The 13,948-nt window shown below is 48.9% G+C and overlaps 1 protein-coding gene across 4 annotated transcripts in view; it reads left to right on the top strand.

Annotated features, from left to right (window-relative positions):
* The first annotated feature begins 7,469 nt into the window (after nucleotides 1-7,469).
* Nucleotides 7,470-13,948, top strand: part of SUV39H2 (SUV39H2 histone lysine methyltransferase) — a 35,529-nt gene continuing 29,050 nt past the window's right edge. For all 4 annotated transcript variants that reach the window (XM_019487534.2, XM_059725804.1, XM_006263588.4 and 1 more), the window contains exons 1-4: nucleotides 7,470-7,512; nucleotides 8,858-9,003; nucleotides 9,965-10,636; nucleotides 11,920-12,066. In XM_019487534.2, coding sequence (XP_019343079.1) covers nucleotides 7,494-7,512; nucleotides 8,858-9,003; nucleotides 9,965-10,636; nucleotides 11,920-12,066 — 984 coding nt within the window. In that variant the 5' untranslated portion in view covers nucleotides 7,470-7,493. The remainder of the gene's footprint in view (nucleotides 7,513-8,857; nucleotides 9,004-9,964; nucleotides 10,637-11,919; nucleotides 12,067-13,948) is intronic.

Below are 13,948 nucleotides of genomic sequence, written 5' to 3' on the forward strand. Positions count from 1 at the left end.
CCACCACTCATAGCTGACAGGCAAGAGGCTGGTGAGGGGGCTGGCAAGGAAGATCAGTTGGGGCGTTTGCAGCCTGGTGGAGCTGCGCTGTGCGGGAGAAAGGAAAGTCCTCACCAAAGGAATGTTTTTCCTTGCCACAGAGGCCACTGCCCCATCCCTGTGTGCACTCCCCATCCCTGTGTGCACTCCCCATCCCTGTGTGCAGTGGGGAAAGGGCTCTCAGAGGGAGTGTTCACATCCCCCTTGAGCCTATGAGAGAACTGGGGCCAGAGTGATCCTAAACTCCATCCCACCTTTCTTCCCCAACTCAGTCCACAGGTACCTGTCATAGCCTCTCCTTTGACCTCCTGTCCCTTGAGTAGGAGAAAGCATTTTACAGGGTGAATTATGAATACCTGACAGGTACTCTGAGAGCATCTGACTTTAGTCCCTGCTTTGTACAGTTTCTCCAGGTGCTGTACATCTTGGTAGAGTGCATGGTCAAGCTCAGCTGGATGCTGATGTAGCCTATCCCTTTATGGCAGGGAGTGCATCAAGGCTGCCTGCTGTTGAGCCAGCTCTGTGCCATGATCCTTGAGCTCTTCCTCTGTCTCCTTCACAAGCAGATCGCAAGTCTGGTGCTCAGGAGCCAGCCATAATTGTGGTCCGCTTGACATATGTTGATGATGTGCTCCTCACCATCTAGGACCTATGGAGAACATAGCACAAGTTCAGGCCTGGACTTCACAGCATCTCTGCAGGTGTACTGTGCCTCTCCTTGCATGGGGTGGGGGCAGAGTCTGGTCTGCATCTGCAGCCAGGTACACAACTTCCTTTTCCCTCTCCTACATCCAGGAGGGCCTGCACAAAGGCCGTCCCCACCTGCCCATATCCCCCAGCCGTCTGGAACTTGTCATGGAGCCCCTGCTTTGAGAGTCCCTATGACACCACCTCAGAAGGCTGGGAGACATCAAGCTGGTCTACTTCTGAAAAGTCCATCACTGCCATCTCTATATACTTTTCCACCATCCTGTCCTTGTGTCCCACCCAGACACCAAGTGGTGGGACACCTTTGCCAAGGGCAAGGATCCCCAATGGACCAGCCTGTATTCCACTGTAATCTCACAAACCACCAGGGACTTAGATTGGTGGCTCTTGCATGGACCTCTCTTAATGGACGTGTATCTGGCATGCATCACAGACCTCCCTGACACCTGCTTTTCTGTCAGCAGAGGGAGACCCTGGTGCATGTCAACTTGAGTGCACCAGGCTGCAGCTCATCCACTGCCTTTTCGGGAACCTCCTCCTGATGTTCTGGCTGCACTTCTCCCAGCACCTTTTAATTTATACACTCATCTGAGGTCACACCAAGTTCTGGGGCCTTTGGGTCAACCTTCTCTTGGCTCCTGGCTTGGGCTTGGGCTGGGACAAGCTGCCTGGCCTGAATAGGGGGACCTGTTACTCAGGAAATAAACCCAGGAAATAAAATTTCATTTTAGGCTCTTATATTTTTAGCTGCAAAAGAGCTTAGCTAGTGTGACAGGCTATGATTTTGTTGTTATATTTCTGATTTAAATGTGTTTGTATCGTAATACTGTTGTGTACCTAAGTTTTTTTTTCACTAACTTGTTTAGAAGCTGAGCTGTAGAGGTTTCAGCACCTTATTAGGCTTAATGGGCCATCAAGCAAAACTAATTGGCCTACGTTGACACATCAAGTGCACTCCAGATTTATACCTGGAGAGACTCCCTGCTGTTTCTGGTGTCAGGGAGGCCCTTGAAAAGGATTTAAGAACTTTATTAGGAAAATATTATATCTCACCACACCATATAGAGATTTTAATTTTAAAAGAAACAGGACCCTGGGTTTACTGGTTACACTGAAACATAGGTGTAGGGTATTAAAGAAAATGGGTCATTTTTGACCTGGAGGGATGTGGGCAGTGGGGTCCCCCAGGGCTCGGTCCTCGGACCCGCACTGTTCAACATCTTCATCAGTGACTTGGACGAGGGGGTAAAAAGCACCCTGTTCAAATTTGCTGATGACACTAAGATGTGGGGGGATTTGGGCACACTAGAAGGGAGGAATAGGCTGCAATTGGACCTAGACAAGTTACAGGGGTGTGCAGATGAGAACAGGATGGGTTTCAACACTGACAAGTGCAAGGTGCTGCACCTGGGGAGGAAGAACCAGCAGCAGACCTACAGGCTGGGGAACTCCCTTTTTATCAGGGCAGAGGCAGAACAGGATCTTGGAGTCATTATTGATGCCAAAATGAACATAGGCCGGCAGTATGGGGACACTGTCAGGAAGGCCAACCACATCTGGTCATGCATCCACAGATGCATCTCGAGCAGGTCCAAGGAGGTGATCCTCCCCCTCAATGTGGCACCGGTCAGGCTGCAGTTGGAGTACTGCGTCCAGTTCTGGGCACCGCACTTCAGGAGGGATGTGGACAGCATGGGGAGGGTCCAGAGGATGCCCACTCATATGATCAGGGGGCAGCAGGGCAGGCCCTACGAGGAGAGGCTACGGGACCTGAACCTGTTCAGCCTCCACAAGAGAAGGCTGAGGGGAGATCTAGTGGCCTGTTACAAACTAGTCAGAGGGGACCAGCAGGCATTGGGGGAGTCCCTGTTCCCCCCAAGCACTACCAGGAGTGACTAGAAATAGCGGTCACAAGCTGGCATAGGGTAGATTCAGACTAGTCATCAGGAGGCGCGACTTCACTGTCAGGGCGGCTAGGATCTGGAACCAACTTCCAAGCAAAGTGGTGCTGGCTCTGACCCTGGGGTTCTTTAAGAGGAGGTTAGACAAACACCTTCCTGGGGTTGTTTGACCCCAGTACTTTTCCCTGACATGGCAGGGGGTCGGACTTGATGACCTGCTCAGGTCCCTTCCGACCCTGCCAAGTATGAAACTATGAAACTATGAAAGCAGTCTTAGACTGAATGATTATCTAAATTACCTGTTTGTCCTCTGTTAAGTAATTTATTTTAAAAAATGTACACTTGAGAAGGCCCTGAAAAGGAAGATGCACAGAGACGAGGGCAAGGAGACGGACAGGCAGGCAGGACCAGAGCAGTCTAAGGGAGAACTGCTGAGGCTGTTTTGTCCCAAGAAGTTAGCTTTGCTTTTTCCCCCCACAACGGATGTAGTTGAGTCAATAAAAGGTACCACCAAACATATCTTGTGCAACACCCCAGCCCTACTATTTCCTGCATAGACCCATTAGGCTTCAGGGAAGAAGAAATCTGCTAGTTGTGTTTTTAAGAGCGCTGTCTGCTTTGCTGCTTGGGACTGGTTGGGCTCTGAAACCTCAAAAAAGGTACAGTCCTCCTCCAGGAGCTGAATCAGCTTCTGGGGTACCACAGATGGAGGAGTGAGGTGAGCAGGTGGGCACAAGGATCAAAAGGCTGGGGATCAAGAGTCCAAGGAGTCAGAGGCTCACCCGCTCTAGCTCTGTCTGGGCTTCTGAGAATATTTAAAGAGAATATATAAAGCTAGGGGTCTTAAGCAAGTGGTCCCTTGGGGATTGTGACAGCTAGGATGACATGTGTAAATGTGTTAGACAAAGAGGAAGGAGTAATTGATGTGTTAGGACCAATTTATGTGCTAAGACCAGGTGCAGAGATGAAAAGAGACAGATCTTCCCCTGGAATTTTAAATCTTGCTTAATTAACACATTCCAAGGCCCACTGCAAAACTAGATGGTTTTGGTTCTTTGGTGTCCTGGAACAAAGAAACCTCTCAGATGTCCTCTTTTATTTTCCTAGATTGTACAATTTAGGCTCTTAAATGATCACTGGCAACACATTTGTGCAGGCTTGTTATTGTGATGCCAGAGAGAAGGTAAAAGTGAAGTAAGAAAGCTTTGATGTATTTTGTACTTAACTTTGTTTAGCATAATGGTTAGCTTTCTTAGAAAAGGACTTTATTCATATCTGGCTTATCTGAACAGTCTGATTTGTTTGGAAGAAACTGAATGACAAAGGGGGAAATTGGGCAGATATGATTTGATTCATAGAATCATAGAGAAGTCAGGCTGGAAGGGACCTCCAGAGGTCATCTGGTCCAGCCCCTGCCTAAGGCAGGATCATTCCTATCCAATTGTGGCAGGGCACTGCATCTCCTGCCACTTTAGGTCAGGCAGCCTGCTGAGCCACTGGCAGGTGAGGGTCAGGGCAGATTGCAGTCAGCTGCCCCAGGGGGCTGGCAGGTGAGGCTAGGCCTGATCAAAGGAGTCACTTGACTGAAGAGTCACCTGCTTGGAGGAGATGACTCTCCTCAATCAAGGCTTAGATGGGGTATAAGCCTAGATCCTGAAAGCAGGGCTGGCAGTAAGGCACATCACCCAGCCGGAGGGCTGCCGCTAGTGAGGAGAATGATATCTGGAGGTTTGGATAGGAACTAAGGGGATGGAGGAGGCTCCTGGGGACCCAGTGTGGGATTCAGAGTCCTGAAAAGGGGCTGAGTGCATAGGGACCTGTGGAGAGGCTGGATGAGCCTAGAGAGAGAAAGGGGCAGAGTGCATGGGGGCTTGTTGAGAGGCCAGAGGAACCCAGAGAAAGTAGCTGAGTGCCTGTGGCCTGTTGAGGAGGGCTTGACAAACCCAGAGAGGAGCTGTGTGCACAGGGGCTTTGTGAGAGGCCCAAAGGAAGCGGGTATGTAGAAAGACCTATGGAGGGCTCTGAACTTGCAGAGAGAGCAATGCATGGAGGGACCCGAGAATGGACCCACAGAGAGGAGAGGGCTGGCAGCTAAAGGACTGACCCTGGGAACTTCAACTAGCCTATGCTGGGGCCAGGGCCCAGGAGTGGCCCAAGGGTGAGAGAGCCCACCAGGAAAGCTGGCTAGAGCTGGGAGCCTGGAGCCTCAGCTGACCCAGAGACAGGGCCAGGGCCTAGGAGAGGCACAAAGGTCCTTGTGGAGACCACAGCTAAGAAGCCATCAGGGAGTGTGTAGCCCAGTATGACGATGGCTGGTAGGGCTCCACGAGTGAGATGGGGCCAGAGATAGAGGACTTAGAGGAGAGATGAAGCTAGGGCCAGGGAGCCCAGTACCTAGCAGCCTAGGAGGGATGCTGGACATCTAGGGGAAGCCCAGAGAGAGATGAGTATGATCAGGTAGGCCTGAAGCTGGTCCTTGGTAAGACCTAAAACTGCACCATCAAGGCATGGCAGAAAAGATGGGAGGCACCTCAGGGATGGAAGGGGGCACGGCTGTGGAGCCTCCAGGGGAACGTCACAGCCACCCCTGGGATGCGACCCTTTTACAAGAATCCATAATCTAAGCTCTACAAAAGACCAGTGTCAGCCCTGACACAACATGCCTAACACCCTAACTTGCCAAGGGTAAAGCAGGGGAATCAGGCAGACAAGGTCCTGTTTCTATGAAATGTCCTTACATACTCAGGGGATCCTGTGTAGACGGCAAACCCCCCCACAGTGGGTGTGCCTACATGTACATATGAATGTGACATAATAAACTCTGGCACTTACCATACCGGAGTTTATTGTTCCTGGGCACTGCGTTTACGTGTGTGTCTGGGATCGCAGAACGTTAAACTGGGTCAGAGTAGCCCTGGCTGGCAGGGAACCCAAGGTATCAGCCTGACAGCCTGGGGCTTGTTCTGACCCTGCATCACATGCCGTGGAGGGGCTGGCTGGGGCACGAGGGTGCGCCAGTGCAGGGCTAGCTGGCAGGCAGCCCCTGTACTAAAGCACCTTTATGCCTCAGCCAGCCAGGTCAGAGTCTATACATGCGCTGCTATGCACAAAATACCTCCACAGCAGAACTGTACTTGTATTTACAAATACTAACTTGCTGCAAAGTTTATTAGTTTCCTGGGGCCTAAAAGGGCTGCACATGCAGACAGCTGTTTCTGTGGAGCTAATTAGGCAACTCCACAGTAAACCTCTTGTATAGATGTGCCCAGTCTGTATCAATCTGACCATGGGGATTAACCTAGGGTTACCATATTTCCAGTTGCAAAAAAGACCCTGGGGGGGGGGGGGTGAAATTCAGTTGTCAGGGGGCAGTGATATGCCTGTGCCCTGCATCTGCCCCTCACTCCTAAGCCACAGCCCACCCCCCTTGCAATTCACTCCCAACCCCCAGACCATGCTGGTACCCCTCATTCCCAACCCATACCCCCCATACCCATAGATGATGTGTAGGGGGGTCATGAGGGCATGTGCCCCCACCTGAGATTGGCCACTGCTGAAGCTGCTGCTGGCTTCTGTGGGTGGTTGCTGCCCCCGCACCGCTGCCGATGCGGCCGCCTGCAGACCCCGCTCGCTGCTTGTCCCTCCTCCCCTTCTCCTGCTGCTGGCAGTGGCTGCGGGCGGTCCCTGCTCGCTGCCATGGTGCACCCCCCAGTCGCAGGATCATGCCCCATGATCCTAACCCATAGTCCCCTGCCTCCATGGTGCCCACAAGCCACAGCCCCCACAGTGCCCTTAACTCCCAACCCACAGCCCCTGCCTGCACGCCCCTCACCCTGCTGGTGCTCCTTGCTCTCGACATGCAGGATCTCCCCAGCCCTGCTGGTTCCCCTCACTCCCAACCCACAGCCCCGTTCCCCCCAGCCCTGCTGCCCCCCCCAAAACCCCCACCCCTTCCCCTGCTGGAGGGGCAGACACCTCCCCTGCCTTCCTGCTCTGCTGAAGCCCCAGTGCCAGCAGGCACCCAGCCTGTCACACACCGAGACCCAGACACAGATGGTCTCCAGCCCTGGCCCTTTCCCTTCAACCCCTGCCCACTACAGACTTACTTGCCTGCAGCTGCCGGGGCTCACACAGGTCTGTGATGCCCCTGCATCCAATTGCCCTCTCCCCCAGTTCTCCCCAGCCCCAAGCAGCTCCTTGCTGGGGCAAGCCAGGAAGTGCCAAGGAAAACTTGGATGCTGAGCAGAGGCAGAGCAAAATCTTGGACATTTGCTGATATTTTAAAAAACCACCTGAAAGGGAGATGGGAGGACGTGTCTGAGAAAACCCAGACGTAGGGCAACCCTAACGAACCAGTGTGGATGGAGTCTCTTTGGTGTGCAGCACACTGCCAGATTCAAGGAGCTGCTGTGCAGCACACTTCTGCAATTTGAGTTGGCCCCTACATAGAGGATAACCTAGAGAAAAGCCTGTTACAAACATGGGTTCAGGGCACTGGCCATCCCAGATCCCGGGATGCTTTCAGGTTTTTAGAGCCGGTTCACCTTGTGCAACTGATCCTGTTGATTTACTAATAAAGGCATCATCAAAGCCCTTCATTTCTAAAGAAATAACCTGCTCTGGGAGGACCCTGCCATCCAAGGCCTAACCCTGCAAGCAGCAGTGTACGCGCAGGGCAGGAAACAAAGAGAAACCAGCTCCGGCCCGGCCGCGCCGCCACGCGCAGAAAAGGCGGGAAGCGCCGTGGCGGGAAGGAAGGGGGGGCGGGGGCGGGGCTGGGGAGGTGCTGCGCGCATGCGCGTGCGCGGAGGGGCGGGGCCGAGCCGGGCGGGCGGGACTGCCAAGATGGAGGGCTGGCGCGGAGGTGAGCGCGGTGCGGTGCGGCCGCTACGGAAGGGCCCGGTCCGACCCGACCCGACCCGACCCCCACCACCCTCGTGCCCGGGGACGGGGCCGCTCCGCCGCCGGCAGCGGGCCCTGAGGGCGGGGGCGGGGCGTGTGCCCGCCGGGAGCCGCCCGCGAGCGGGGCCTGCGGCTGCGCGGGACGCTTCAATGGGGGGGAGGGGCTACACAGAGCGCTTCAGAGGAGGGAGAGGGGCTGGATAGAGCGCTTTAATGGGCAGGACAGAGCGCTTTAAAGGGTGGGAGAGGGGCTGCAGGGCAGAGGACTTTAGAGGGGGGGAGGGGGCAGGACAGCACTTTAAAGGAGGGGGAGGGACTGCACAGAGATCTTTAATGGGCAGGACAAAGTGCTTTACAGGGTGGGGGAGGGGCTGGGTAGAGCGCTTTAAAGGGCTGTACAGGGTGGGGGATGGGGCAGGACAGAGTGCTTAATGTGGGGGGCAGGACAGCCCTGTAACGGGTGGGGGAGGGGGGCTGCATAGAGCGCGTTAAAGGGCTGGGTAGAGTGCTTAATGGGTGGGGGGACAGGACAGAGCGCTTGAAGGACTTAGGAGCAGGGAGCTGTGCCCAGGATCACCTGCAGGGCGGAGGTGCGGTAGGCAGCCGGGCTCAGTGGCACCCAGGATCATCTGCAGGGCGGAGGTGCGGTAGGCAGCCGGGCTCTTGTCGCTGTGGTTGTCCAGAAACGAGCACACGTACAAAGCCGAGGTGCACAGAGGGGGTGGCTGGCGACTTGGCTTTAGGCTTGCTGGAGCGGCGCTCGGACCCCCTGACCCTTGCTGCCTCCTGGGCTGCCTGACCAAGGGCTGCTGGACGCGCTGAGGGAGGTTGTGGGCCGAGGCTCACCCAGAAACTAGAAGCCTCCTTTGAGAAGGGAGGCCAGTAAAGACGTAGCAACAGAGTTCTTGGGAGAAATCGCATGGAAACAGGGAAGGGAGCGAGGCTCAGAGGTTCGTGTGGAGGGAAGCTCTCGGATCACTTCGGCCAGCACTCGCTGCCCCCTGAGCAAGTTGAGGGAGCCTGTGGGTGCTGTCCGGTAAAGCTGCCCAGAGACGAGCGAAGGAGTGAAGTGGAAGACAGTCCCGCGTTCGTCCCGGTTCTCCCCAGCCAGATCCTTCCTGGGCTGGTGGATGTGTGACACGGGATACCAGGCAAGATGGACCTATGGTCTGATCCAGTAAATAGCAGTTCTTACATTCTTCAGTCTGGGGGTTTGGGAGAAAGTGAACACAAGTCATCTGCTGAATTTTTTTTTTCAACTCAGCTAAGGCATGAAATGGGTAAAGAATCCTATTTTCTTATTGTAGCTTGGTATGTGCCATGTCTAGCTGCACATGAGACCCTCCAGGAATTATGTAGGAAGGAGAATCTCACATGTAAATCCATTGGAATCGCCAACAGGAATCTAAAGAGTTATGAGGTGGAATATTTGTGTGGCTACAAGGTAGAAGAGGTAAGATAAATGTCTGGTCTTATTTAGCACTTTGATGAATGCATCAGTAGCAATTTGGAAGGGGAAAGAGAGTTTTCCCTAAGGTGGACAGTAGTAGGTGAGGACAGGCCTCTGGTCAGGCACCTATTGATATTGAACCAAAACCCCAATGGTGTTTCTTGAGCTTCTGAAGTTGTATGGAAGGAAGGTTCTGCTTTTCATAATGGAGCATGACATGATTGAAATGAAAGCTCTCTTGTTGATTTTATTTTATTCGCAAGTAAAGGACCATGACTTGTTGGTACCATAGTCACTTTGAACAGCTAGGGCCAGCTGCTGTACCTGGATCAGCATGGCCAGAGCACTGCTGAAGTCACTGAGGAAACTTGCGGTTACGAGAGCCTGCTTACGTGACTCCAGTTTCAGGATCTGGCCCATTTTAAAACAATTTAAAGTTCTTATGTTATATACAACCCAAGTTCATGAGACTTAAGTGTTTTGGACATATCATTCCTTTAGGATGATGTATGTAACTATGACAAATAGTGCTGTTTGAGGGTTGTTTGGTAAGTTAAGACTTATTTTGTTCTTTTGTGATTTTACTTTATTCCATTCATATACCAAAGTTAGTAAATATAACCTTTACTAGAGCTGCTTTAGCAAATTAACCCTGTACTGGTTTCGTGGAAATAGTTTTTAGTTTGTTTTCTTTTTTCCCCAGCTGTATAGTTATTTTTGTGCCTCACTTGCAGTGATAGAGTACATGGTACCTCATATGAAATGCATGATTTTTCCATTGCTGATTAGCATAATTTTTTCTATGCATTTATGCCACCTCCTTAACTTTGTGTTTAATTTTATGTACTATGGATGTGATAGCGAAGTATTTGCGTCACTGAACAAGCCCACTTTTTTTAAGTATTGAATTTTGCTGAGCTGTTACAAGTTTAGACATAACGCTTCTATTATTTTGTATTTCAAGGGCACAGAATACTACCTTGTGAAGTGGAAAGGATGGCCAGAATCCACAAATACCTGGGAACCTTTGGAAAATCTTAAATGCCCATTGCTCCTCCAAAACTTTCATAATGATCAGAATGAATATTTATCTCGAGCAAAGCAAGGGAAGGCACTAATAATGAGAAAACATGGCAAGGCTTTGAAACCTGCAGTAGTAGATTACATTGTAAAGAAAGCTAAACAAAGAGTAGCTCTACAGAGATGGAAAGAAGAACTCAACAGGAAGAAGAACCATAAAGGGATGATTCTTGTAGAAAACACTGTGGATCTTGAGGGTCCTCCTTTAGACTTTTACTACATTAATGAATATAAGCCTGCTCCAGGAATAAATGTGATCAATGGAATCACAACTGGCTGTGAATGCTCTGATTGCCCTGCTGAGAAATGTTGTCCCAAGGAGGCTGGATGTCTTTTGGCTTACAATAAATATAGGCAGTTAAAAATCCAACCGGGTTTGCCCATCTATGAGTGCAACTCATTCTGTAGATGTGGTCCTGATTGTCCTAACAGGATAGTACAGAAAGGCACACCTTACTCTCTTTGCATCTTCAGAACTAACAATGGCCGTGGCTGGGGAGTAAAAACCCTCCAGAAAATTAAAACAAACAGTTTTGTGATGGAATATGTTGGAGAGGTATGTATTTATCTCATGTAGATGAATTATGGAGTAAAAGTGTTATTATTTCAGAAGAGGGACTTTTTAATAATTGTTTTTTTAATTGTTTTGCTCTTCATGATTCTGCCATGTAGTAAGTCAGTATGCTTTAACAGTTAAAGGAATACACTGAAAAAATGTCAGTCAAGAATAAATTGCTGGTATACTATGTAGCCACACCAAAGCAATGCAGAGACTGAAATAAGCGCCGTCTTGGCCCTCAGTTTTGTTAAGGCACGACCCTTTGAGCTAGGTCCTAACTAATCAGTATGTCTCAAACACAACCCTTCCTTTCTTTTCTCCAAGCCAGATTCCTTGTCTCTATTCCGATCATCTGTTTCTTGAATACAGAAATCTTCAACTGTTCTTTTGGTTATGATCTTACCCCAGTCTAAATTACTGGTATCTTTGTTACCAGTTACATTGATCATATCAATCCCTTTTTCCCATGCCTAAACCTGAAGAATAGATTTTGTTTTAGGACATTAGTCTTGGTTGTTACCAGTTAAGGCAAGATCCTTAACTGGTAACAACCAGTTAAAACATTTTTTGTTAATGTCTTATTTTCATTAAGCACAAAATCCCTTTTTAAAATTATGTTAATTTGTTCTTTATCATGTATCAAGGAGCCTGCTTTTCTAATCTAGACATGACCCTTGAGTCATTGCACTGGCTTCCTACTGCATTGCTTATGAAGTTCAGCTACTAGTCCTTGGTTGGGAACCTTTCACGTTCAGTTTCTGATTACGGCTCTGACCTGGTGTCTTCACATTTCTCCCACAGTCTTTGCTCTGTTATTGACAACGGTGTTGGTATTAACTAAAAACAGTATTGTGAGGATTTACTGGAATTCTTAGAAAGAGGTAGCTAAGATATAGCTAGTAGCCTCAGAGTTTTACAGTTGATCTTTGTTTAGTTTTGTGTTCTGTCCTGTAGAAAGCAATGGTGTATCATTTATTTGTAAATATATGTTCAAGAAACCGTCCAATGTCTTGTTGCTGGAGGAGAAATGCCATCGCTGTGTACTAACAGGGCATTGATGAAGCTTTGTACAACCGGCATTTAATCAACTGAACTCGATCAATGGACTGTAGTGTTCCTTATTCCTTAGAAACGTAGTAACCCTCTTATACATAGAGGGTGAGTAAGTCTAGTTTTGGTCTGTTCATGTTCTGTTCAAGAACATGTAATTTATTTCCAACTTTGTCGTTATCTTTTAGTTTAGTAATACTTAATAATATGATGCAGGTTTCTTTTTTTAGGTCATTACGAGCGAGGAAGCAGAGAGACGAGGCCAACTGTATGACAACCAAGGAAATACGTATTTGTTTGATCTGGACTATGACTCGGATGAATTTACAGTAGATGCAGCTCGATATGGAAATGTGTCCCATTTTGTGAATCACAGTGTAAGCATTTTTTTGTGTATTTAAAAACTTGGGGAATTGTCCTGGTTGAGTCAAGACTCCCTCTCCTATTTTTTTTATTAATATACATGTCTTTCATGGAATAACTGTCTAACATAAACTCTGCCCCATTGCTTTGATGTTGACCCTCACACATTCCCAAACTGAGCGTTCATAGAATGCATTAATGTTTGCACAGTAGGGTTTCAGGAACTTGAAGCTTTCCGGGAATAAGTGAAGTCACTTTGTTCAGTGGTGTTTTAAGTTTAATTTAAATACATTTTTTCATCAAACTGTGAATTTGATATCCCCAAATAGGTGGGTTTTTTCCTGAGGGGAAAGTGAGGGGTCTCTCACTTTCCTTCCATAAACTCACAAGTTCCTGAATTACATCTAGCAGGGGTTTAGGTTGTAGCCATGTTGGTCTAAGGACATAGGCAGTCAAGGTTCCTTGGGTGAATTTGATCTCTTTTATTAGACCAACCCAAGTGGTTGGAGAATATTTATTAAGCAAGCTTTCGGGTCCAAAAACCCTTTGTCAGGCTAAGCAAGTTTCAGCAGTTGGTGTGTATGCTCACACACCAACTGCTGAAACTTCCTTAGCCTGGCGAAGGGTTTTTGGACCCGAAAGCTTGCTTAATAAATATTCTCCAACCACTTGGGTTGGTCTAATAAAAGAGATCAAATTCACCCAAGGAACCTTGTCTGAATTACATCTATGCTTTTTTCTTTGGATTTTGCAAAAAAGATATTCTGTCTAGTTATACAGCAAAACACAATTGCATAGAATGAAGTACATGTTCATGAACTGCTCAGAGCAAAATTCTATGTGACATAATATTAAGTACCGTAGATTTGAGTCATAATTATCCTCTTGTGTACAAAACTGTAGGCAACGTTGTAGAGTCTTTTCATCAAGTAAATCAGATCACAAGAGAGGGAACTTAACAGGAATTAAAATTTCTCAATCTGCTTAAGTATGACAGGTGAGTTTTCATTGTTTCTTATCCATTTGAGGATCAGGGCTAAGAAAAGGTGGTAGAAACTATGGTGTTGCGTGGTAGGTGCATGAGGGTGCGTGTGCACTCCCTGTCACGCCACGCTGCCTGTTTAGGTGACAAGCAGGGGGGACTTCCAGAAGCAGTGTGGGCTGCTTTTTGGTGAGTGTGATAGGCCTCCGGGGGAAGGGGCACCACCCTCCCCTCTCCTGTTGGTGAGATCAGCTGCAGGGGAACGCCCTCCCTCAGTCAGTGTGATCAGATGACCCCCTGCCCCCCCCACTCCCGGGTAGGGGCCCCTGGTCAGTGAGATGGGCCGTGGGGGCCCCCCCCTTCGTTGCTGACTGCTGAGTCAGGGATAGCATGTGCCCTACCTGACACAAGGCACCAGTCGCCCCTGGGTAGAAATGTGTCTCGGAGGTTTTCATTAATGTACAAAAATAACTTGATTTCTGGTCCTGACTCATGTTTAGATTCCTGTGCATGAGTAGACTCACAGACATGAATGGGACTTGGCATGACATACAAGGGACTGGGATCATAATTTGCTTTTTTGATTGTGCTCAATACTAGTTTCTAGACAACAAAAACAAAGTTTTCTCTGCAGTTAGTTAATGGGTAACATTATATGGGAAATAAACCTGCATAATCCTTGGCTGTTCATAAATAAGATGTGAACTGTTGATTTCTTTGAAACAGAGAAAGGGGGAGGAGTGTTTGCCTTGACACATTCTTCTGTGTGAGTTGTAAATTACAGAAAACAGGAAAGTTTTTCTCTTTCCTTGGTGTCTTTCCCACACCGCCTTATTGCTTTCACCCTCATTTTTACAGTCCGTGGAAAATTTACAAGTATGTTTAAAATTTTTTTTTTTTTTTTAAACTGAAAG

This window comes from Alligator mississippiensis, chromosome 4, assembly GCF_030867095.1.
Source record: "Alligator mississippiensis isolate rAllMis1 chromosome 4, rAllMis1, whole genome shotgun sequence".
Taxonomy (NCBI): domain Eukaryota; kingdom Metazoa; phylum Chordata; order Crocodylia; family Alligatoridae; genus Alligator; species Alligator mississippiensis.